Below are 23,765 nucleotides of genomic sequence, written 5' to 3'. Positions count from 1 at the left end.
TCTCACCTCCAGTGTCACCACAATGACAAACTGACACCATGTGTGAAGGAGGGGAAATCTCATAAACACAAGCAGAAACAGAATACTCCTTTAAGAGGAGAGTCGATATGAGGGTCCAGTGTTCATATGGAAAAGCATAACAAAATAATGTTGCTCTCCAAGTATGATTCCTTAAGTATTGATTTTTTTTAAATTATTATTGTGGATATTCTCCAAACGACCATCACAACTGCAGGTCAGTTTAGTCCCCATTTTATTTACCAGTGCAGCTCATCACATGGACCTCTGAACATTTTTCTGCTAATAAAAGAGATACTGAAAAACTTATGAGCTCTGGCAGGCGCTAATAGCTCGATAGTGAGATAGAGGCATAGAGGTGGAGACGGAGGGAGAGTGAGGGGACTGAGTGAGTGAGAGGAAGATAAAGTGAAGCTAAGCCGGGCTCCGAGGGCCGGCCAGTGATTAAGGGATGGATGAACACCAGCCACTGAGGGACTAGTGTCTATCTGTGTGAGTCCATGTGAAAGCGGGGCTGAGGAAAAGCTCAGAAACAAGAACCCACTGTCACGGTATCTTAGCAACCGTCTCTGTCTCCCAGGTGACAGGGACTGACATCACTTCCTGTTGGTGAGTGTGTATGCATGTGTACACAGTGTCCAAGTGTTTTTTTATTTATTTATTTATTTATTTTTTTAAAAAAAAGCAAAAACTGACAGGTGAACATGTCATGAACGTTATGTATGAGGTTGAGTAAAGTTCATGTGTTTCTGCTCCCCGTTCAGGGCCAGCTTGGCTCTGCAGCTTCAGCACACCATCGGTCACTACAAGGTACATGACCCGGAGAGAGTGTGTGTGTGAATGCGCAGGATTTAACTTGCATGCATGGTGTGTGCATGCGAGGGCACGTTTCGAAAGCAGACTGTGGGCATATATGTGGAGTCTGTGCCATGTGCGCATGCGGTCAACCTGATTGTACGTTATGCCAAGGGAAACATGGCCAACTGATGCCATCTGGTAGGACTACTTGGCACACCGGGGCTCTCTATGGTTCCACGACATATTGCAGTAGTTAAAATTAACACAGTGACACTATTTGGCAGAAAAAGACACTGAACTATCTATTACTGTGTCTATTTCAGTCTCTCTCTCACCTTAAGGGTCCGGGCTGCGTTCTCACAGGAGGAGGCAGGACTGTGGAGAGTGTTCATCACCAGCACAACACCATCATGCACATGCATCAACAGGAAAAGGAAATAAAAATGTCAACAAGGCCGTCAGTCATCTCTGCACCTGCAATTTTTTATTTTATCCTCGTAAAACAACTCGGCGCAATAATAATAAAAAAAATTCTAACAGAAACAGGTTAAATCTCAGTTTAAAAGGAAAAAAAATATAATACTATTTCAGATTTCGGAGGCAAAATGTAAAACTTATGGAAAATCAGAGTTTCCAGAGGCGTAACATAAATGTTTCCACTGGCTTGGCTTCAGCCAGTGTGTAGCATGGAGGATTAGTGTGCGGTGGTTTGACCGTTTAACATGAAAAACTAATGCTCGCATTGTCAGCCCCTAATTAAGTTCAGCTGCCCAGTGCTGTAAAATATAAAAGAAGAAGAAACTACTCATGATGCGTTCCTTAATTATGATGAATATTTGTAGCAACACAGCAACGGAGCAGATGTATGTGTCCAAGCAGGCAAATGGTTTCTGAGACTCCAGTAAAAACCCTGATCCTGAGTCTGTGATGCTCAGTCAGATAAGGTCCATGAGGATTTCATCCTCCATGACACTGGAGACTTGGGGCATCCCGGACTGTGGCACAGCACCTCTCTGACCTCCAGACATCAGGATGGGACCTGCACACAGGTTGGACAGGTGACAGCGAGGAACAGATTTAGAAGAGGGACTCTCTTTGCTGTTTCAGGACTGATTCTGAAGTAGTATTGAATGTTTAAAAAAAATCTACCAAACATACAGTAAGTACAATTAGTTCTGTTGTTTAAAGTCATGTTCTGCATCTGCAATAATACAAAATTATTTATATTACTACACGCTGTTTGCCAGTCTAACTCCCATACAGCCATCTGTTGCCATTCATTCTGTCAGGTAAACATGGAGCAACTTCACTGTTGTGCCGAGTGATTTGAAACGTTTACGTCTTGCGTGAACGTACCGTCTCAAAGCTCAGACGTCCGGGACTTTTAAGTCTAAACATAAGTGTGCAGGAAACTAGACGTACTCCTGTACCATCAGAAAATCTAATCCGAGCAACAAACGATGAGCAAACACAGATAAGCATAACGTGGACATCTTTCTCACTTTGAGGAAATAAGTTTACGAGTGTTGATTAAAGGTATACTGTGCAGAATGTGCTCTGCACTATTCAAAGGTGAAGAGAAATCAACCATCTTTCATCATTGACGCACAGCAAAACACACAAATAAGAAAATACAGGTGGAGATCTCTGGGTCTCTGACGCTCCACACAATTCAACACACTTCTAGTGAATCATAAGTGACGACTGATACGAGTTATTTTTGTAAGAATGGAGTCTATTCTTTTACAGACTTTTATACGTTTTTCTATTTTTGTTTTTTTTTTTAGCAAAATCCTGTATGGTATGCTTTTAAAACAAAATGAACTTTCTGCATTAGAGATGAATGTCTGGGCAGAAGGGGAACTGGAAAGCAGCTGTGCTTTCGTTACAGAGAACGAGGGGAAGAAGATTCACAAAGCAGCATTTTATTCTTTTTATTTATTCATTTATTTGTTTGTTTATTGAGGTGACGCAGTGCAAATCACCTGTGAAAACACAAAGGGAAACCAATGACTGACAAGGGGTCTGGAAAAACCAATCTGTACTCCCACTGGCTGCAACTCATCTACAGGGCACCTCGTGTTTGTCTGAATGGGGCCACAGTCTGACTACCACAAGGATATTAATCTTTTAGCAGCGGACATCTTCAGAGGTGCAGCCTCAGTATATAAATGCACCAGAAGTTCTTCAAACTTTTTCAATCATCCATCCATTTTCTATACCGCTTATCCGTCAGGGTCGCAAGGGGGCTGGAGCCTATCCCAGCTGACTACGGGCGAGAGGCGGGGTTCACCCTGGACTGGTCACCACTCATTAGCAGGGCAGACACACAAAGACAGACAACCACTGACTCACGCCTAGGGGGCAATGTAGAGCAGCCAATTAACCTAATGTGCATGTTTTTGGTATTATGGGAGGAAGCCGGAGAACCCGGAGAAAACCCATGCAGGCACAGGGAGAACATGCAAACTCCACACAGAAGGGCCCAGACCGAGATTCGAACCTGGAACCCTCTTGCCGCCCTGTTTTCACTCAATGCACGCAAAACTGAAGTTTCATAAAAAATAAATTCAGGAAACACTCGCACAGGGATTGAATATCAAACTCTGCTTGATATGTTTTTTTAGATATAGATGGCTGCATGGGAAATTGGAAAAAACACTCAAAAATATGTGAAACCACAAAAAGAACTGCATTCTTTGGAAGACAGTGGTAGTAACGCAGGATGCAGTGTAGTGCAGTTTGTTCTTTCCATGGGAAGCCTGCTGCACCAGCTGTATTAGACCGAAAAGGACTCAGCTTCTATGACTTCTGTACTAGTGGCAGTTTTTGAAGTTGTTTTTCTTTATCCTTTTAGATATCAACCTCATTAACCTGCAATGACATCTCCTGTATATTCATGTCTACTTGAGTGAAATTTCTGAGCTCCTTCCACCTCTGTGGGGGGTGCTGGCTGACCTGTCAAAGGCTGCCTCCACTGGCCCTGCATTTGAGCCCCCCCTCCTGGTGTGGGATGGACCAACTGCTGCCCTAAACCCTGGTGAGACATCATGCCTGGCATGTGAGACACTGCACCCTGCTGCAAAGACACAGAGACAGGAGAGGCACATTAACCTCTCAGAAAACCTCCAAAAAGCGGTTACATTCAGTCATTTATTAGAATGGCCGACTGACTGAGATACCTGTTGCACTCTTACCGGTTGCTGTTGGCTGAGGAGAAGACTACGAAGCTGTGGATTGGCTCCTGGGTTTGGGAGGCGGAGGATGGGACCCTGGGGCTGGGGTTGTCCGCTCTGTGCGACCTGGTTGGGTGGAGCACCGGTGACAGGCGGCTGTTGATTGGCTGGCCCTGCTGCTCTCATTGTCATCTGAAGGAAAATTTTAAGACATCTTACACTACTTTCATGTCACATAAGAACAACAATTATGGACTTGCGATTAAAAGAGAAATAGATCATTAAAAAAATTCTGGGGACTCGTCAAAACTATTAACTACTATACAATTACAAAAAAAACAAATCTAAACTAAACTAACTACAACAAAAACTAAACAAGTGCTTGCATCCTGTCAGAACATTTCTAGCATTTTACCACAAGATGACTTGCATGTTAAAAGTAATTAGATGTTGGTTAATATGCACCAATCACCTCATGCTCAATGCAAACACTTCCTGTTCAGTAAAACACATCCTTGTGCATACATGCTATCAATGAAATCATTTGTTTTTGTCATCGGCATGCTACGAGAGGAACATTCATCAGGGAACAGTGAAGCCAGCGCATGCTGACAGCAAACTGTTTACATGTCTTACAAGCCCTTCAAATTTCAATTAGTGACATCCTGGACACATGTTGCTTGTATGTTAAGAGGCTACTGCAGGTCTCACCATGTTGTTCTGCCTCTGCTGCTCCTCCATCATAGAGACCTGACTAACAGGGGGCATGCCAACCACCACAGACTGCACACAGGACAGATCAGACAGAAGGAGAGGAGGGCAGAATGGTGGGAAAGTAAGAAGAACACCGGAGTAAAGGGTTACCAATAAGGCATGCAGAAATCAGCAGGCACCGTGGTAGTAAAGGTGTCAACAGCAGGCAGCACGAGAGGAACCGGTGTGGACACACAGGCCAAGTGGGTCATTTACCTGCTGCTGGACGTTGCTGTGGGAGACGGGAATGGGACCAGGGGCCCTGTTGAGGAAGTTCTGGTTGGGGGCAACCTGACCAGGCTGCATCGGACCCCCTCCGCCGCCCAACTGCTGCTTGGACACAGAAAGTGAAAAGCAGTAAGAATATTTTCCAACAGCTTCTCACTGAACAACAAACCCTTTTTTCTGCTCCAAAGCGCATTGAAGAGTTGACACCAAACATTTCATCCAAAAAAAACACAGCAGTCCTGTAGAGCAGCCAATTAACCTAATCTGCACGTTTTGGGGATTGTGGGGGAGAAGCCTGAGCTTCTGGAGAAAACCCTTGCTGGCCCAGACCAGGATTAGAACCTGGAACCCTCTTGTTGTGAGGCGACAGTGCTACCCACTGCACCACCGTGGCAAATCAATTTGGAATCTCAGGGCTTCTGGAGATTTGGATTACGCCCGACAAGCTGTATGGAGCCACTTTCTGTCGTCTTCACCTAACTTTCCATCTGCCCGGAGGCGAACAGATAACTGATCCAGATGACTGAATTTTTTGGGTGAACTGCTCCTTTAAAGCCTCTCAACTCAGTATCGCAGTGCACTCACTTCCAATGGTGGTGACAAATGAAATAAGTTTCAAATAATCTACTGGAGCACTGTGAATATGTGTGACTGTTTTGTTTTTAATTTGTTACCAGTTTCCTGTTTAAGTAATGTTTGCGTTCATGCTTGAACTGTATATTTTCAAAGGGAGATATCATTAGTTAGACATCATAATGAATCCGTATTTTTAGCCAGCATATTTTCTGCATGTAATGGATGTGGACTGTGCTAACAACCGTGAGCGAGTTGGGCTGAAACCAAATGTTCATTTTCTTTGTTCACGAATGTGCAGATGGAAAGCAAATACAAACACGGATGCGACGATACGCCACTGGAGGTTTAACTTGGAGCGTCACCTGCTGCTGAGCTGTTTGCTATTTCAAATTTCACTGTTTAAAGCAAACTAAAACTTGATGACTTTAAAGCCATTAGCAAAGTCTGGAGCAAAAAATAAAGTAATGTACAATATCCATCTGGTGTTTAAACTGCGCGTAAAAACAACGAAAGCCACCTGTTGCTGTTAGCTTTACCTGCCAACAGACTGAGGAAACAAACCTGCAAGGATACAAATCCTAACACTTAAAACTCTGACTCTATTTCACATTTTATGAGCACAGGAGTCACATAGATACTTCTGCTTATGAAGGCCAACTGAAACAGTGCTGTGGTGGCTTGAGGGAGAGAAAAGGGGGGATGAAGCAGGTTTCATCCCTCCTCTAAGCATTATTAACTACTGGCTCTGATAAAAGAGCGTGATGGGAAAAACACCTTCACCCATCCATCTTGCTGAATCTGAACAAATCACCCTGGGATTGCACTAATGCACAGTGTGTTTTCTGACCAACAATAACAGCACAGCACAAAGCTTTAGGTCTTTTAAGGGAACTAACAAAACAGCTGCCGCCTTCCTTCTTCTCTCGTCTTATGATTTATCTCCCGTCCTTAACCCATTAACCTGTAAAAGCCCCAATCACGATTAAGGACCTGCATCACTTTTCAAGGAAAAACATACAGTTTTGTCTTGCTGTAAACAGAACACACTGACAATCTTGTTCCCAAAGAATGCCACTCCAGGGCTTTGCACAGAGAAACCTTAACTACTGGCCCAAATTGAAATTTTAATTACGTTAAGATTGCTGTAGCGCTTCCCTATTAGCAATGCAGCACTGAATATGTGATGATACACAAGAGGCAGGAAAAAAAAATCTTCATTACAATTTCATGTCTTCTGCCTCCTCTAAATGCCCCGATGCTCGTACACACACATCTTCAAGTTACATATAGGGCTGTCGCGCTTTTGCGGAGACATAAAATTAGCGGGGTGAGTAAACAAGCGCCATCATCGCTGATGAGTGCACATTGTGAGGAGGAATGCAATCTAACTCATGTAAACCTGACAACAGGCTTCATTTTTAAATGGAGACATACTGCTTCTCTGTGACTGGATGCTGCATTGTCTCAGAGCTCTGCAGCATCCCTGCTCGCTGGACGCAATAAGCTGGAGCGGCGCCCTGTGATGGAGAAGACGGCTAATCCAGAGGACATGTTCTAAATCGTCCAGTCTCCAGGGATGAAGATGAGCAGGGAGGGAAAGTGAAAGCAGCAGCTGCAGTGTTTGTAACCTGTAATGAACTCAGAGACAAGAACTGGTCTACCTTTACCAGGGAGGCTAGAAGACGAGGCCTTGTCTCTAGATTTCCTCATCGTGTCCCTAAAGGTTAGCACACACACCACTGCCACTTCATCGCTTCCCCTACAGCGCGTCTCATGTAATGTTAACATCTGGGCAGCCTGAACTGAAAAATTCATATCCGTCTAAGCTGTTCTTTGTTTAAAGCTCAATCTCACAACCTTCCACATTCTCAGACTGTAGCGAAGATGACAGAGCAACTGGTCTGAGTACAGTGAAGTGTGGATTTCTTTCACTGCTATCATCAGACAGTACAGGTAAGGTGGGTGTAACATTACCAAGCCTGCAACTGACAATTATCTAATCACGGATTAAACTGTATTTTATTGATTAGTGTTTGGTTCATGAAAATTGTTTAGCACCAACAGTTAGGGATAGACTGATTAGCAAATCTAAGCTGCATTTTTCCAGTCATCATAATTTTTGGGTCTTTTTTGTCTGACTGCCAATAAAATAAATTAATTTAAAAAGAACTGGTATAAAAGTAAAAGTATATCATACTGTGTATTAATAAACAGAATCCACAAAGTAACTTGCAACTCAAGTTATCAAATGTAGTGGAGTAAAAAATACAATATTTGTATTGGAAATATAATGCAGCAGAAAACGCAAGTACATTAACCGAGTAGTAAGTAGTAACTGAGTAAACTATACTACAACTTCCATGACTGGTTATTCTAAATTCTGACAAAAAGATTTTCATTTTTACCGTACATGACCAGACCATTTTGGGACAGTTTTACATATAAATTACTTAAATGTTTAATCGCTTACCAAAAACCTCTAGAATTCATTTCTCGTGTCGATCAATCAGCACGTCATCACTTCTCAGTGGCAGAGTATGGAAAATGTCTCCTATCATAGTAAATGTGTCGTTTCTCATGTTTCACCACATTCCAGCACACAGATGGATGTGATACTAATGAAAAACAAATTTAAGCTTCAAGATTGTTTTAGTTGCTGTGATTTAGACAGCTGACATTCACACCTGTTATTTGTCATTTATTTCAACTTAAAGGTAACGTTGTACTGCGCTGGATTCTATTAAGATAGTGTGGGTTTTTGTCCTTCTCATTTGCATACATTAAGAAGGCAGAATTTTATAAACAAGTGAATATAATGCATATAATAGGGATCATAAACACAAACAGACTTTTCTTCAGAACAGTCGTATTGTATGAACCCAATAAAGTGGACATTTTATGTGATAAACTCAACATGCATGTATTTGCACCTTTCTTTGCTTCACTAAAGCAAAAATAACGCCTAATAATAGGGACCTAATATTGCAGGAGGACTTTAGCTAATGCTAGCCCCATTAGCCTCGACTAAAGTGAGAGATGTTAGTGGCTGCTGTGAAGACACTGGGTTTGCTAAACGAAGTGTCAATAACAATGCACCTAAATGCCGTAAAGAATGCACCTCAATTCGCGGGTGCTCCTTGATAATGCCTTCTCATTATCGCCTCCCTCCGGTCTCTCCGGTCCGTCCCCCCGCCCCCTCCCGCCTCTCTGCCCACCAGCTCCTCTTCCTCCCTGCTTCGCCACTCACCGCTCTGTGCTGCTGGACCTGCTTGTGGTTGGTGATGACTTGCCGGATGCCGTTGACAAAGCCGCTCTGGTCGTTGGGGATGAGGCCCATGAATATTCTCTTCTTAGACGAGTAGAGCAGCATCAGCACCCGCACTTCACAGGGAGAAGTAGTGTGGGGGAAGTGGACACAGCCGGCCTGCAGGGAGGGTCGCAGGGCAGATTAACACCTTGACACGGGAAGTAATTAAGGAGTGGGTTGGTGCTTGGGGACGCAACCTACTCCTGAGCTCCTTTGCCCAATCAAACATATCGGTTTTATAAACTAAATGCAAATGTTGTTAACTTAATTCATACTGTGCTGTAAATCAAATTCAGGCACAGAGGCAGAGCTCAGCTGGACTGAATACTATTAATGCCTCGGCTATTTCTCAATGGTATTACCTGATTAACATCGCACCACACTCGCAAAACCCCTGTAATTATGCTGGACTTCTGAAGCTCATTCAAAACTATACAATTAAAGGTTTTTTGACTTGATGGTAAAGCATGTTTAAAATCATCTTATCCTGCCCGAAAGGGACTAAATGTATGGCCTGGAACCCCCTCTAGAGTCTTTACCACAGCACTGCAGCACAGCTTCATGTTCAGTCCAACTACTGGACAGAGATGGCACCTGCACCACCAATTGAGAATGTATTGAGGTTTACTGAATGATGGATTGGATTTGGGGATGCGGAGGAAACAGACATTTCAGGCTCAGGGAAAGGCAGAGGACTTGAAAACTTACAAAACCGTTGGCCATAATGCGGTACAGCCCTTTCAACGACTCCACGTCTTTGTTGGTGAAGAGAAACTGAACCATTCGAGAGTTTCTGAAGAGGTGGCCTAAGGTGGTCTATGGAGAGAGCAGGCAAGAGAAGACTCGTTCACAAACACTCACCGCAACAATTTCACACACTAAAACAAAAGCCAGAAAGAAACCAAAAACGGCCTCACCAGTAGCTGCTGTGGAATCAGCTGCATGATGAGCTTCTGTGGCCACTGGTCTGTGTTTCTGTTCAGAGACACGGCAGCAGAGTTAAACTGTGAAACATCTCAACCTTTATTACAGATAAGAGCCCACAGTGTTTGAGTGGCTACTCACAGATTTTCCCCTTGGTTAACATGCACTTGACACGGCAAAGAGCGCGTCAGCTTGGTGGTTGAATCCATGGTAGAGGCTTTCGGCTTCTGCAGGGAATGCAGGGAGAGAGAAAGAGGCAGAGAGAGAGAGAGGGAGGGAGGGAGAGCGAGAGAAAGGGAGGGAGGGAGGGAGAGAGAGAGAGAGAGAGAGAGAAAGGCAGAGAGAGGGAGGGAGAGAAAGGGAGAGGAAGAGAGATGGAGAGAGAGAGAGGGAGAGCGGGGGAAGGGGGAGAGAAAGAGAGACAGAGAGGTGGAGAGAGACAGAGCAAGGGAGAGAGAGAGAGAGAGAGAGGGAGAGGGGAAGAGAGAGAGAGGAAGAGAGAGAGAGGAGAGAGGGGGGAGAGAGAGAGAGGAGAGAGGGGGAGAGAGAAAGAGAGAGCGAGAGAGGGAGAGAAAGAGAGAGCGAGAGAGGAGAGAGGGGGGCGAGAGAGAGAGAGAGAGAGAGAGAGCGAGAGAGGAGAGAGGGGGAGAGAGAGAGAGTAAGAGAGGGGGGAGAGAGAGAGAGGAGAGAGGGGGAGAGAGAAAGAGAGAGCGAGAGAGGGAGAGAAAGAGAGAGCGAGAGAGGAGAGAGGGGGGCGAGAGAGAGAGAGAGAGCGAGAGAGGAGAGAGGGGGAAGAGAGAGAGAGGAAGAGAGAGAGAGGAGAGAGGGGGGAGAGAGAGAGAGGAGAGAGGGGGAGAGAGAGAGATAGAGAGAGAGAGAGGGAGAGAAAGAGAGAGCGAGAGAGGAGAGAGGGGGGCGAGAGAGAGCGAGAGAGGGGGGCGAGAGAGAGAGAGGAGAGAGGGGGGAGAGAGAGAGAGAGATAGAGAGTGACAAAAAGCAAAAAGAAAGATAGTTAAAAAGTGAGTATGAAGAAGACCTGGAGGGGCACATGGAAAACATTACTTTACACGTATCCCGCGAAATTTTAAAATGTTCAAAACACTGACTCGACAACTTAACCAAGATTTAAGATAAATAAGTAAATAAAAAACAAAGCTGACAGAAGCAGCATACTTTGAATTCAGGGAGGAAACACATTCAGCATGTTTGTTAAAACTCTGGTCCGGTGAGTTAACAGAGAATATAAACATTTCTGCTGCTTTAGACTCCACTGAGTCCCTTTAAGTTTGAACAGTGGACATCAGGAAGCTCAAGGAAACAGACACTGCGTGGTGGAGGAAATTAAATACTGCTTTTCACACATTTTAATATTTTTACAAAATTCACACCCCCAGACTTTTAACGTTAAAGGAGACGGGATGGTATGCTCCAAGTGCCTCAGAATCTTAACGCCAACTGTCCCTGAACAGCCTACGCCAAATTGCTGGAAACAAAACTCGAGACAAACGACCGTCCACCCTCAGCTTCAGAGGTTATGGAGGGCGTCGACACTTTATCTCTTCCACAGCTGCCTTAATGAAACTTAATTTTCTAATTTAGTTTTCACGTATTTCTTAAATCTGGAAAATTCTAACTGCAGAGGCACTACCCGATTATAGGAAGTAGTTTCAGATGTTTTGTTTTCTCTGGTGTCAGGATCAACATCACAAATGTGCCAGAAGCCAGGAAACAGCAAAGTACCCATCAAGGCCAAGTGACAAGTGCTTCGGTGGTTACTTCTTCTTCTCAAGACCTTCCAAATGACTTTCAAAGTTCAGCTGCAGCATCATGCACGGGTTGATAAATTCCTGTGACAACTGCAGAGTCATTCCCACAGAAGACAAAAAGCCAGACGTTGGCGGGTTTTTTGTTTAGAGTGAAAGACAAATACACTACATAGACAGAAGTATTGGGACACTTGACCATCACACCAACAGGGACTTTAATGACATCCCATTCTAACACACAGGCAGCTGTGTGTTTTCCACTTTCCACAACATGTTGGAGTGTTTCTGTGGGAATTTGTGCCCATTCATGCAGTAAAGCACCCAAAGGTGTTGAAGTGGGGTCACCACAAAGTAAATAAATGTCTTGCTATACTGAAGCATTAAGATTTCCCTTCACTGGAAGTCAGGGGCCGAGCTCAACCCCTGGAAAAACAGCCCCATCCCAACACTTTTGTCTATATGGCGTATGCGACAAATGTGGAGGTGGTTCAGCTAAAGTTGCCTCCCAGCTTTCTCTTCCTCAAGGTGCTCTGGGATTGAACAACTGCTGAACAAAACAGGGAGGACCCAAAGCATGCTGGGGGATTAAATCTTCCAGCTGTCCTCAAAGCAGTTGGAGAAAATTCCTGAGGACAAGAAGATGCAAGCAGCCCTGCTCACCCTCTTGCCCTCGTGACCCCAATCAGGACAAGCAATTAAAAAAACAGACAGATGGAAGGACTTTTAAAGACCAGCAGATAACCTGTTCCTTAACAAAATGTCAAGAATGAAGGGAAAAAAAGAACTCCTTTCTAAGTGCATCAATACAGCAACCCCGCTGGGGAGAGCCGGCACTCTTCATCTTCAGGGCATCAATACAGGATCAATGATCAATCAATCACATATTAGTCAGGCCTACTGTAGTCCCTGTGTGCTCCATTACAAATGTATTGTGCTGGGCTTTCTCTGCAGACAAATGGGTTATTTATTTTCAGGGCTTGCTAAAGCAGCAATGAAAGGGAGCCTGAGATGTGGGCAGCAATGAATCAAAAATATCTATCTAATCTACCTTAAATTAGTGGTGGATTTTAAAGAATAATGTTAGCAAAACCATCCTGGAATGTTATCCCACATGTTAGACAACAAAGACTTTCAGGAATTTACTGACTGAAATTCAGCCAAAACAGAAGGAACCACATTGATAACACAGCACTCAGAGCGAGCTCCAGCCAAGTGCGCTGGCAGCCATTGTGAGAGTTTTCTTTAATCAACAACTATTTTTTCAGACAAGTTATAGTGTCTGTCAGGTAATTCTCCTCAGCATTACAGATTACTGCACTTACGGAGCTGAAAGCCTAATGAGTGAACTGGAGGTAGAAGCTGCAGATTTAGAGCAATGTTTCATGCTCCTAATCCATCCACTCCGGTTGTTTGCAGCTGTACACGCTCACAGAGAAGATTTAAGAGTTTCTTGAGCTTCCCACTCCGATTCCTGCCCTTTTAACTGACTTGGATAATTCTGACAAACCGAAGAGGGTGGATGAGACTGAAGTCGATGGAAGCGATTGATCCGAGTCTGTCCACCAAACACAAACACTTGAAGGCCTCATGAGTGTCGCATAAAAGCCATTAACATCCATTTTCCTGGCTCAGCACTGCCACTGTAAACTAAATCGATTTGACCTTGAGCTAAACAAACAGTAATAGGACGCTAAAATGATGTGCAATTAATCAGACTGTAGACTAATCAATGACAGGTGGTTATTAAGACTTCCAAGAAGTCCAATGCAGTGGTGATGATTACAAGTTCAGTTATCAGCTGTTGCTGGTTTTTATTCCAGCTCATTCCCAGTAAATACAAAGCTGGAGCCAGTAGTTTGGCTTAGCATACAGTCTAGGAAAAGGGCAGGAAACTGCTAGCCTGGTTCTGTCCAATCAAAATCCTCCATCTGGCAGCCTAAAGCTCACCTCTTAAAATGTTGTATTCTACTATTTAAGTCATGTCGCTACTGTGAGTCTAACAGGTGATCAGCAAGGCTGGCAGAAGACCCTGGTCCTGGCCAAGAAACACTCCTGCACATCTTAACCCCAACCAGTTCAGAATGCAGCAGTGAGACGTCTTACTGGTTTCAAAAGACGACATCACAATACCCCAAACCCCGGCTTCCCTCCACTGGCTCCCTCATGGTTTATATTTGATTTAAAGGTTTTATTGATCACTTGTAAAGCTCATCTGCGTCGGCCCCAAACTACATGACACAATCCTCCAGTGGGGCCCTTCTGAAAGCTCCACAGTCGAGGCTTAGATCTACAGGTGGCTGTGCTCATGCCAACAAGGTCCCTCAGCTCTGGAAAGACCCGCATGAAGAGATGAGGCTCACAGCGACTTCTTTTAAATCAGAACTTAAAACCCATTTTTATGGACTTGCTTTTATGAGATGTCCTTTTTTATTGGTTTTACTGCTCTTATTCTTTTTATTTGTATTTGTTCCCTCTTAAAGGATGCAGTCCTTCCATTGCTTGCATACTTTTTATTTGTATTTATTTGCTTTCATGTGGTGATGTACTTTAGTTACTTTTTTGGATTTATTTCTATTGATTTTACATGTTATTATTATTTCTTTTGAAAGGTTTCTAATATTGATTTAGTTTAAAGCTTTATTGTCAGGCTACCAACCAATCAAAGTCAGACTGAGTTTTACCTCTTGCCACTCCAGGACGCCAGTCCATGCTACAATCTTATTGGCCACACCTTGCTGCTGTCCAATTGGATTTGCATTGCCTTGACCTCCAGGCACACCAGGCTGTCAGGAAAATAGAAGTTAAGGTTATACATATTGTGAAAAATCAATTTAAAACCAGAACAGAACTCAGAGTAAGAAATCTAAGTGTACTTGTTAAGTCAAAAACCAAGCGCACAGACCTTTTAACAGTCTACACGTAGACTACACGTTAGGTTTGGCTAACTGAATCTACTACTGCAGTTCCAAAAAAGTTGTGACGCTGAGTAAAGCATGAATAAAAACAAATACTTTTCATGTTCGTCACCGCAATGTGTTTCTTTTCACGCCCGACTTTTTCAGTCACAGGGAGTCAGGGTTACATCTTAACAAAATGTGTTTTACTACAAGAGAGAAGAATTAATAAATGAACTAGAAAACATAGAAAAAAACAATGATTGTACCCACAATGATTTTCTAGGGAAAAGGGAACATTGTCTGGTTTTGATCTGTTCGTTCTACTAACATTTAAAATTCATTTTGATATTAGACTTCAGACAGCGTTAGTCTGCAAACTTAGCTCTAGGCTGCTGATGCTACAGCATCACAGATTAAAGTCTTGGTTCTCTGATTTCTAACTCGAGCAGGGCCACTTACATGTGAAAATATCAATATGACTTAAACATTGATAGTGTTTACAATGGGCTAAGAATATCAAATCAAGTCTTCAGCTAAGTGCTGTGAATTGTTGCTGGCCACAATGAATTTACAACAAACATAATGAGCAGTTCAAGGCAAACATTTCACATAAAAGCATCCCATCATCAGAGAATGTGACTTTTATACCCCACCCAACTCCATCCTATATGTCCCTGCTGCTGATGACTTGTGTGGTCGGCTTCAGTCCGCCACTGTGAGTCTAACAGGTGATCAGCAAGGCCGACTTGTGTGGTCGGCTTCCCAGATAGATGGGAGTCATTTTTGACTATGTGATAAACGCTGAGAAACAAATTCTGTCATCAGCAGTAGCTTTGATGACAGCAAAGGTCAACAGCAAAAATAAACCTTTTCTGTCTTTCTGAGTTCTGACAGTCTTACATACATTTAATATGCTGCCACCCTACTCATGTGGGTGTCAGTCACTCTTGCCGTGGTCACATGCAGGTACAACCCCAATTCCAAAAAACTTGGGACGTTGTGCAAAATGTAAATAAAAACTGAAAACAATTCTTTTCAAACAAACTGTGTTGGCTGAGAACAGCTTTACAAAACCTTCCTGAGCTCATGCAGTGAATTCCTTTACGGAATCACGTTTCACAAAGTGGTGAATCTCGCCTCATCCTCGCTTGTGTCTTTAAATGTATTTCAAAAGGTCTCTGAAAAACACTTTGGTCAGCACCTATCTCTTTAAGTGTGCTGTATTAATGCAGGCGATGCATAATGTGACGTTGTTGCCCGCTTTGTGATTCGTCAGATTATCACTCATCTTTCTCTCCAGGCAGCTCATCTTAAAATGTAGATCAACACAGGACAACACTTTGATAAAAACTTGGGTAATGCACAATAATGTCATTATTTTTTCCCAGGGCTCAGTGAATAAGGTGGAATTAAAAAAAGAGTAAGACAATCTCAGCATGTTCAGAAATCTAACTAAATCTAATTCACAGTGTAAGAGATCCAACAAAACCATGGCTGGTGTTTTTAACTGTGCTACAGCACCCCCTTAAGACAATAAGATAATCTTGTAAATGTTAGACTGAGTTGTCACAGTTCACCACCAACTCTTTTCTACTAAGGGAACTTAATGATCCGTAGTCTGGAGTTTCTCATAATCTGAATTTTTAAGATCCTGTGAGCTTCTTCCTGTTGTTTCCACTGTGTTTTACAAACCAGAATGTTTTAGGTACGCAGCACTGAAAAGGTGCAAACAATCTTAAGTTTACAAACACAAACAAATGACATAACAGTCAGACTTTCTTGCAGCACTTGGAATCATTACAAATATTATTGAAAAATGAATTGTAGCACCTCTAAAGTAATCAGCCTCTCAGTAATCAACATGTTATGTCTTGTTTGTTTAATCAGAAACCAATAAATGTATCAGTCTATTTCTTGGCTGGGCACAATGATCTACATAAAGCCACAACAAAAACAAAAAAAACAGTTACACATTAAGCTGCAGGTTGTTCAGCTCCTATAGTGAAAAACAACCACAAGTTTTGTGTTAGCTTCATCAAATGGATCAAACTTACCATGTTGGGTTGTGCTGAAGGAGCTGTGGGCTGATTTGCTGAGGGTGGCTGCTGAGGTGGTGCCTGCGGCTGCTGATTGGGTACGGGCTGTCCTGGGGGCGGGATTTGCTGCTGCTGATTGGGAGCAACTGGTTGCTGTGGCATCACAGGCTGCGTTGCTGTGGTGACTGTTGATATGCTGGGCTGATTGAGCTTCACCCCAGGGACTGATGGGATGGCTGGCTGACTGGTGAATGGAGGACCTTGATTGACCATTCCTGGGACTGGAGGAGGGAGAGAGAACGCAACAGCAATCAGAACACATAACGCTGTTAAAACAACAGCTGTTACGCACCACTGCTCAAAAAACTCCCTTCAGTCCTGCTGACCAGCTTGTTAGGCCAAAATCAAAGCCATGAGCCACAACAAACAGGTTTCAGGGTTCACAAAGGTGAGCAAAGTGACTTCAGTTAGTTTAATCCTTTAATCAATCACACACTTGTTTCTTCATCTCAGTGACACTCAGGGTTCTCCATTCATCAGATTTGAATGAAAATGACTGCATGTTCAGGAGATATCAGCAGTATGTCTGCAGTGAGTTTAATCTGGATTGCTCAAAGGCATTTTGAGTTATGAGAAGATAAGTGATAGGACATGACCACTTGCACCAGTCAATATGGCACTTACTTGCCACCTGAGCATGCTCATGTAATCTGCTGATCATGTTTTTGGTATTTGCGCCCCCTGTGGGACGGGTTCAAAAGGCTTCAGTTGGCTTAGTCCCAAACAGCCCAGAAACATATACAATATGATGATTGGGAAAGAAAGTACTGTCTTTGGATAACTGTTTTTCCTTCAAAGTGACAGTAAGCTTTACTGTAATATGCACAAAGACAGTCACACATACAGACTAGAGACTACAAGCTCAGATAAAATAAATTGTTCACAAAGGTCCACAGAGTCCACTGGTAACTCACAGCGACTCTTCTGGTTGTTGGCTTCCTCTACGGCCATCTGTGCAGCCATCTGAGCAGGAGTCATGGTGGCTGGATTCTGTCAGCAAGCAGATTAAAAGGAAGACAATGCTCAGTAAAACGTTTTAGGGAAGGAACATAAACACCACTGTCTGAAAGTGAGCCAAAAGCAGGCAGCAGGAATAAGTCTTCAGGCAGGCTTACGCTGTGTGACTTTTGTGCCATTACGTGATAAGGGTGGGTTGTGTTCATGGGTGGAGGGGGCTGTGAAGCTCCACCAGGAGGCTGGCTGATAGTCAGCTGCTGAGGAGGAAGAACAGGTTTGAGCGGCCCAGGTCCTCCACCTGAGGAGACTTGAGACAAACAGCGGGATGAGTTTACAGCTTTTACACAGCCCTGAGATGGAAATTTAAGAATGATATAAAATCCTAATGTGGCAGTAAAATGATGCTTCGCCTACAACTGAAGGATAAGACATATTTACCACGAAATTCACCCCTACTCACAGAAAAACGTAGGTGTACCTAATAGGAATAGCTCAAAAACTCTTTGAACTCAGTGAACTAAAGAGTGATTTCATACAATTAGTCACATCATCTTACAGTGGAATTGTGTGAAATCTTTCATATCCAAACCAATAAATAACATGAAATCAGCAACTTGTATCATACAGCTTAACAGATTTAGTTATAAGAAACTGGGCCAAATGAAATAAAAGCTGCAGCCATCAAAGATCATAACTGGCTATGACTAACCAAGAGACCTCTGCTGCTCTCTTTAAGATAAAGACAATTAAAAACAGCATTCAGTAAATGGAATAAAGTAACAAGCGTCTAAAGCTGCACTGATAGTCGCAGTTTGAGATACTGATTCAAACTGAAGGGCCAAAATTATTCTAACAACAAAACAATCTATATCTGGAAAACTGGACAGCACAGCAGCCCCCACACAAACAAGAGGCTAAATCTTACCAGGAAGTGAAATGCCTCTGACTAGGACCATGTGGAAGGGGTCCTGACTGTAGTCTGGATGAGGTTCAACCACACCTCCTACAGGAGACGCCCGCTCAAACAAAGCTCTTAGAGCGGGCAGCTTCCGAGGAGCCACCACAGAGAAGTGAATTCCTCTCTAAGAAATACGAAAACAAGATATGAAAATATGTGCACTTTGCTTTTTATAAAATAAATCTAATATAATACCACCCTATTCATAAAATATGCAAAACAAAAATAATTTCAAAATTAAATGATCAACGATGATAACTCACATCTCTGATGATTTTGACCAGGTTGTCTGCTGTGCAGCCGGTGTAGCTCACACTCTCCACAGCAGGAAGCAGGTACGGAGGAGAGTTACACAGCAGCACACACACTTTGTGTGTCTGACCTCTGACAAGGGCAGAAAGAGAAGAAGAACAAGAGTTGAGATACGAGATGAGGGAGTGATGTCAGCCTCATCACTCAGCTGTGGTGGGTGCCACTTAGAGCAACCAAAGTGCTGAGTGTGGATCTGTTTACAGCTGCTTTAACAAAAACCCTCAGCGTGTTTTTTGTCTTTCTTGGTCTCCATGGGCCGACATCAAACTGTAGGATAACTTCTCAAGAAGTACCTCACTGAGTCAATCTTTGGAATTGTCAAGAAAAAAAAAAGACACTTAGTCCATTGACAAGGTTCGGTACCTCTGATTGCTCCTGTAGATTTGAATATTGCTTAATGATCAAACAAGAGCATCAGTTTGCTTCGTAATGATCCCCTCATTGGTGTGCAGTGATTGTACTTTTAAAAAATGTGAAGACTGAATTAGAAATTAGTGAACAGCGTGAAATAAAAAGACTTACATTTGTTCCCTCATCTTCTTAAAGTCATCAAAAAGCTGCAAGGCCACAGACAGTCCCTCTGCAATTAGACTACAGCTTTCTGCCCCACCTCCCATGAACCTGGGTGGAAAAACAGGATAATTTAATATTTGACATAGCATACCATCTCATTTATTTCTGTTACAGCAAAATAAGACATCACTTACTGGATGCTGTCGATCCATGAGACAAATTCAAAGGCAGAGCTGGTTGGTGCGTGACACTGGACGTATGACTCAGGAGCACAGTCCACTGTGTTGAACACCACAAGACCGTACTGTGTCCCTCCATACTGGACAGACAAAAGAAACAGGGGAATATATTAGCAATACAGACAAATGTTTTTCAAAGCAATCGTGCTCTGAAACAACCGACAAGAATGTACACTGAAGGGCTAAAATATAACACTCACATCTCCACCAAAATCTGTTTCAGCTGGGGGCCCTCCATTGAAATATCTGTGGTAAAAATGAATAAATAAAATAAAACAGAGGCATTTAAATATTAGAACGTGATAATAAAGGAGCAGGTTTTTGGCATTCTTACTCAATAGCCGGAAGTATGTAATTTTTCCTCAGAGATTCAAAGTAGGGGCCAAGATTTGCCGTCCCTTCAATGACAAACACCACATCAGCCACCTGGTTGGTCCCATTCTTAGCGGACGGTTCCATGAGTGCTGAACCTGCCGACATGGACAAGAAGAAACGGACAAACCTTATATTTTCATTCAGGCTTAATGAAAGATCTAAATGGGATAACAAAAAAATCTACTTTTAGGGCCTTTGCACTGATGGAACTTTCCCAGGGGACCAAGAAAGGGGAAGTTAAAGGGACAGTCCGTAAAATCAAAAACACATATTTTAAATACAAAAAGACATTGCTGTTGCAAACTCATTTTCTGGTTCTTTGAGTGCCACAAGAGACGTGTCATCTAGTTCCATTATATTCAAGAGAAGGCAGACATCTCTACAGCTGATATCACCAAAACTCAAACTTGACTGCAATACACATCAAAACAATGTAGACAGACAAACATCACTACATGTAAAAGATAACATACATACTTGATCTTTTGACGTGAACTGTCCCTTTAATTTCTTAACTCTGTTCTGTCTTTAAATTGTCAGATTTGGTAACTCAAGAGAGAAAGTGATGAATTAAGTAGCTGACCTAAAGTGTGTGTGCTATTGGGCTAGCATGGCAAGCAGCTAATACTATGCAAGCTAACTCACCGGTAAAGCAAACCAGTCATCCCCGACTGATACTAACAGCCTGTTTCAAAGCTCCGGTGACTTGAGAATGCATGAAATAAAACACCTGAGCCGTACACAGCTTTTCGTGTAACGTTAGTGTTAGCTAAGCAGGTAGCTCAAACGTCACAGATTTAAGCTAACATACTGAAATGAAACAGTAATTAGCAAGTCACCATCTAGCTAGAAAGTGATGCAGACTGACCTGGTGCTATACGGCCGCCAGTCGAATCGCGAGATCCCTTAAACACTATAAACTATAACATAAAATCAATTTGATTTGATTACTGATTACTACTCAGCACTGCTAGCATTACCCATTTGTTTTAGTTTTGGCGGAAGTGACAAACCAAGACGTCCACAAAATGACGTAATGGCCATCTTCTTCGTCTTTTCTCTCTGCACTTACAAGACAACTCCCGGTGGAGTGCTGCCCCCTACAGTTCAAAACCTCGCATTACGCTAAGTTGCTGCCATGTCGCTAATAAAATAAGTTAAACACGTTTGTGCAGGAACTTTCAGCACCATGAAACAGAGGAAAGACGTCACAGTAACACACGAAAAGGCCTAAAGGAAAAAGAATGATACAAAAATTAAAGAGGGATTTTAAAAGAGTAAAATAAAATTAAAGCAGTACATTTGCATAAAATGAATAAATTTGAAATTTGAAATGAATTAAATAAATGAAGTTTGAATAAGGAAAGGAAAGGAAAGGAAAGTGATATATCTTGTCATTGGAGGGAACTCACTCCAACGAAATTTGTTCTCTGCATTTAACCCACCCAAGTGACGTGCACACACACAGCAAACCCGGGGCAGTGGGCGACCGCGTGCAGCGCCCGGGGAGCAGTGGGGGTTAGGTACCTTGCTCAAGGGTACCTCAGCCATGGACACCGGGACGGGGAATCGAACCAGCGACCCACCGGTTACGGGTCCGACACCCTAACCGCTGATCCACGACTGCCCAATAAAATATAAAATAAAAAATAAAAAAAAAATAAAATGGAATCTTAGTTAATAACATCACAGTCAATTAGAAATGTATTTAGATGATAAACAATTCATTAATTATTTGACACACGTGAAGTCAGAGCAGAGATCCAAACACTGGAGCGATGTGTTCACTTTGTTGAATAGGTTTACTGACTCATCGACTTGTTTGCAGCAGTGAAGAAAGTTCATTCAGGTCATTTTCTCAAGTAAAAGTACAGACTGACTCTGTTATAAGTAGAAGCACTAAATTAAGAGCCTTACTGCCATGGAGATGACAACTGCTTAATATTCTTTTTCTAAACTGGTGCCTTTCTGTTTATTGCCATGCATCAGGAAAAGATAAAATAGATGGTACAGAAAATAGATGGATGGACATTTCTTGCAGTGAGCATATTAAAAGTGAGGTTATGTCCAAAACAAGCACCATTCAGTGAGGAGCCGATTCTTGATAAATCCCCCAGAGCACGTTGCAGTACTGAATCTAAGCTATCTGAAACAAGACTGAAGATTTCTAAGTGCTGTTGAACCAGATCTCCAGGAGATGTCAGCAAACATCTACAGTAACTAAAGCAGAGGCCTGGCCTTAATCAAAGACACCAGGTTACATATTGTAACTTATAAGGCTTTTTCTTCCCTGAGCACAAGTCTTCACATAGTGTATCTACAGTATGTACATATTTAGACTAGGTATAATAGAAAGGCAAAGCTCCAGAGACAACAGCCATGGTGCACTGCTGCTAATTTTCTAAGGAAACAGAAATCAATTTTCTTAATAATATCTAAACAAATGCGCCTTCTTTCAGGTTTTGTTGGTTATCATGTTTTCCTTTCATCAGTTATTTCATTTAACCCAACACTTTCTCATCCCCTAAAAACCTCTAAGCTAAAAACAAGAGCATAATTAAGACAGCAGCTATCATAATGCTAACCTGCTGTCACATAAGCACAATACACCAGCAGCTAAGCGCTAGTTGTAGCACATTGGCACATTGTGTATGTGGGTCCAACAATAGCATCCAGTCCCCTGTGGCCCTGCCAGCCAGTCAGCTCAGCACAGCGTTCAGCGAACGGTTTCAGAGCTCATCAAACTCAAAACCTCCCACAGAAACAATGCTCCACTTCAATTGAACCCAAATTCTAGGGAGGGCAACAAGCTGCGGGCTCAAACGGCTTTTCTTTTCGGGGCGACAATATTCAGGGATGCATCCTGCAACCGAAGAAAAGTTCGTCTGAGGGAGGGTTCATGCCCAGGGCTACCTCCTGGATACAAACACTAAAACCCCTCCATAGAGCTTTTTATTCTGACCGAGCAAAGTGGCCAAATTAAACTGACAGAATGGACTGTGCATGTGTGTGTGCGTGTGTGTGCGTGTGTGTGCGTGCGTAGGCACCCTTTTACTTTGCAACTCTGATGCTTTCTGCTGCTCAGAGGAAAATACTGTGGGTCTCGCTGCTTTGAACTTCAACACACACGGTGCCAGCAGTTGCCAAGCAATTACAGAAAGCCTGCTCTCTGGGCGTGCCGTTGGAAAGCCAGACAATCCTTTTTTTTCCATTCTGTTTGTTGTTTGGTCAGAGAATGACATAATAAAATATGAATGAGAAATATGGATGGTGCCTCGGTGCTCCACGTCTGCGAGGTCCAGGTGGTGCGGTAAAGACAATCCGTCTTCTGACCGTGGTACCCAGCTGGGATGCTGAGGGCCAGATGGTCTGCTCACAACAGGTAATCACAGCCAGCATGCTGATACACTGACATCCACACAAATGGGTTACCAGAACTACCCAGAGCATTGGGATGCTGTGATAGAACCCCCACCCTGCTAGTCCGGCTTTCTCTAGAGTCTGACTCCGGCTGCTGTGCAGTACAGGTGGTGAGTTATGAAAAGAGTGAAGAGTCTTTTGTGTTGTAAAGAAACCCACATTCATAAATTCTTTCATTTCTCATTTGAAGCCGAGAGAGCAGATATTTAATGTCAAAAGATGATTCACAGAAGTTTCTGTTTGTTTGGTGAATATATTTAAATTCTTCCATGAAAGCACTTTATAGAGAAGGTCAGCTCCCGGAGCTCAGTTCCTGTATTAATACACTTTCCTCCTGCAGAGGCAAGCTACTTTAATTCTCCTACCGGTTGAGATTTCCACTTGCATGCATTCATTGAATTCATTACTTTGAAAGGTTTGGGGTATTATTTATAGTGTTTGAATGAAAAGTT

At 42.9% G+C, this 23,765-nt stretch overlaps 1 protein-coding gene across 6 annotated transcripts; it reads right to left on the bottom strand.

Moving 5' to 3' along the window:
- Positions 1–1,274: 1,274 nt before the first annotated feature.
- Positions 1,275–20,923, bottom strand: med25 (mediator complex subunit 25). 6 transcript variants are annotated; one of them, XM_046415452.1, is made up of 20 exons: positions 20,762–20,923; positions 19,853–19,988; positions 19,719–19,764; positions 19,474–19,598; positions 19,289–19,387; positions 18,718–18,838; positions 18,422–18,578; positions 17,655–17,803; positions 17,454–17,529; positions 16,498–16,760; positions 14,228–14,329; positions 9,922–10,007; positions 9,774–9,831; positions 9,565–9,672; positions 8,797–8,973; positions 4,962–5,075; positions 4,704–4,775; positions 3,999–4,184; positions 3,775–3,895; positions 1,275–1,855 (listed from the first exon to the last, which is right to left on the bottom strand). In XM_046415452.1, the coding sequence occupies exons 2-20, from the start codon at positions 19,975–19,977 to the stop codon at positions 1,752–1,754; spliced, it is 2,289 nt and encodes a 762-aa protein (XP_046271408.1). In that variant the 5' UTR covers positions 19,978–19,988; positions 20,762–20,923; the 3' UTR covers positions 1,275–1,751. The 6 variants fall into 6 exon arrangements, with proteins under 6 accessions (XP_046271408.1, XP_046271404.1, XP_046271407.1 ...); XM_046415448.1 differs by lacking the exon at positions 20,762–20,923 and having other exon boundaries at positions 19,853–19,998; XM_046415451.1 differs by lacking the exon at positions 20,762–20,923 and having other exon boundaries at positions 4,014–4,184; positions 19,853–19,998.
- Positions 20,924–23,765: the final 2,842 nt, after the last annotated feature.

Source organism: Scatophagus argus, chromosome 16, assembly GCF_020382885.2.
Source record: "Scatophagus argus isolate fScaArg1 chromosome 16, fScaArg1.pri, whole genome shotgun sequence".
Lineage (NCBI taxonomy): Eukaryota > Metazoa > Chordata > Actinopteri > Scatophagidae > Scatophagus > Scatophagus argus.
This window is presented reverse-complemented; position numbering and strand designations above follow the sequence as displayed.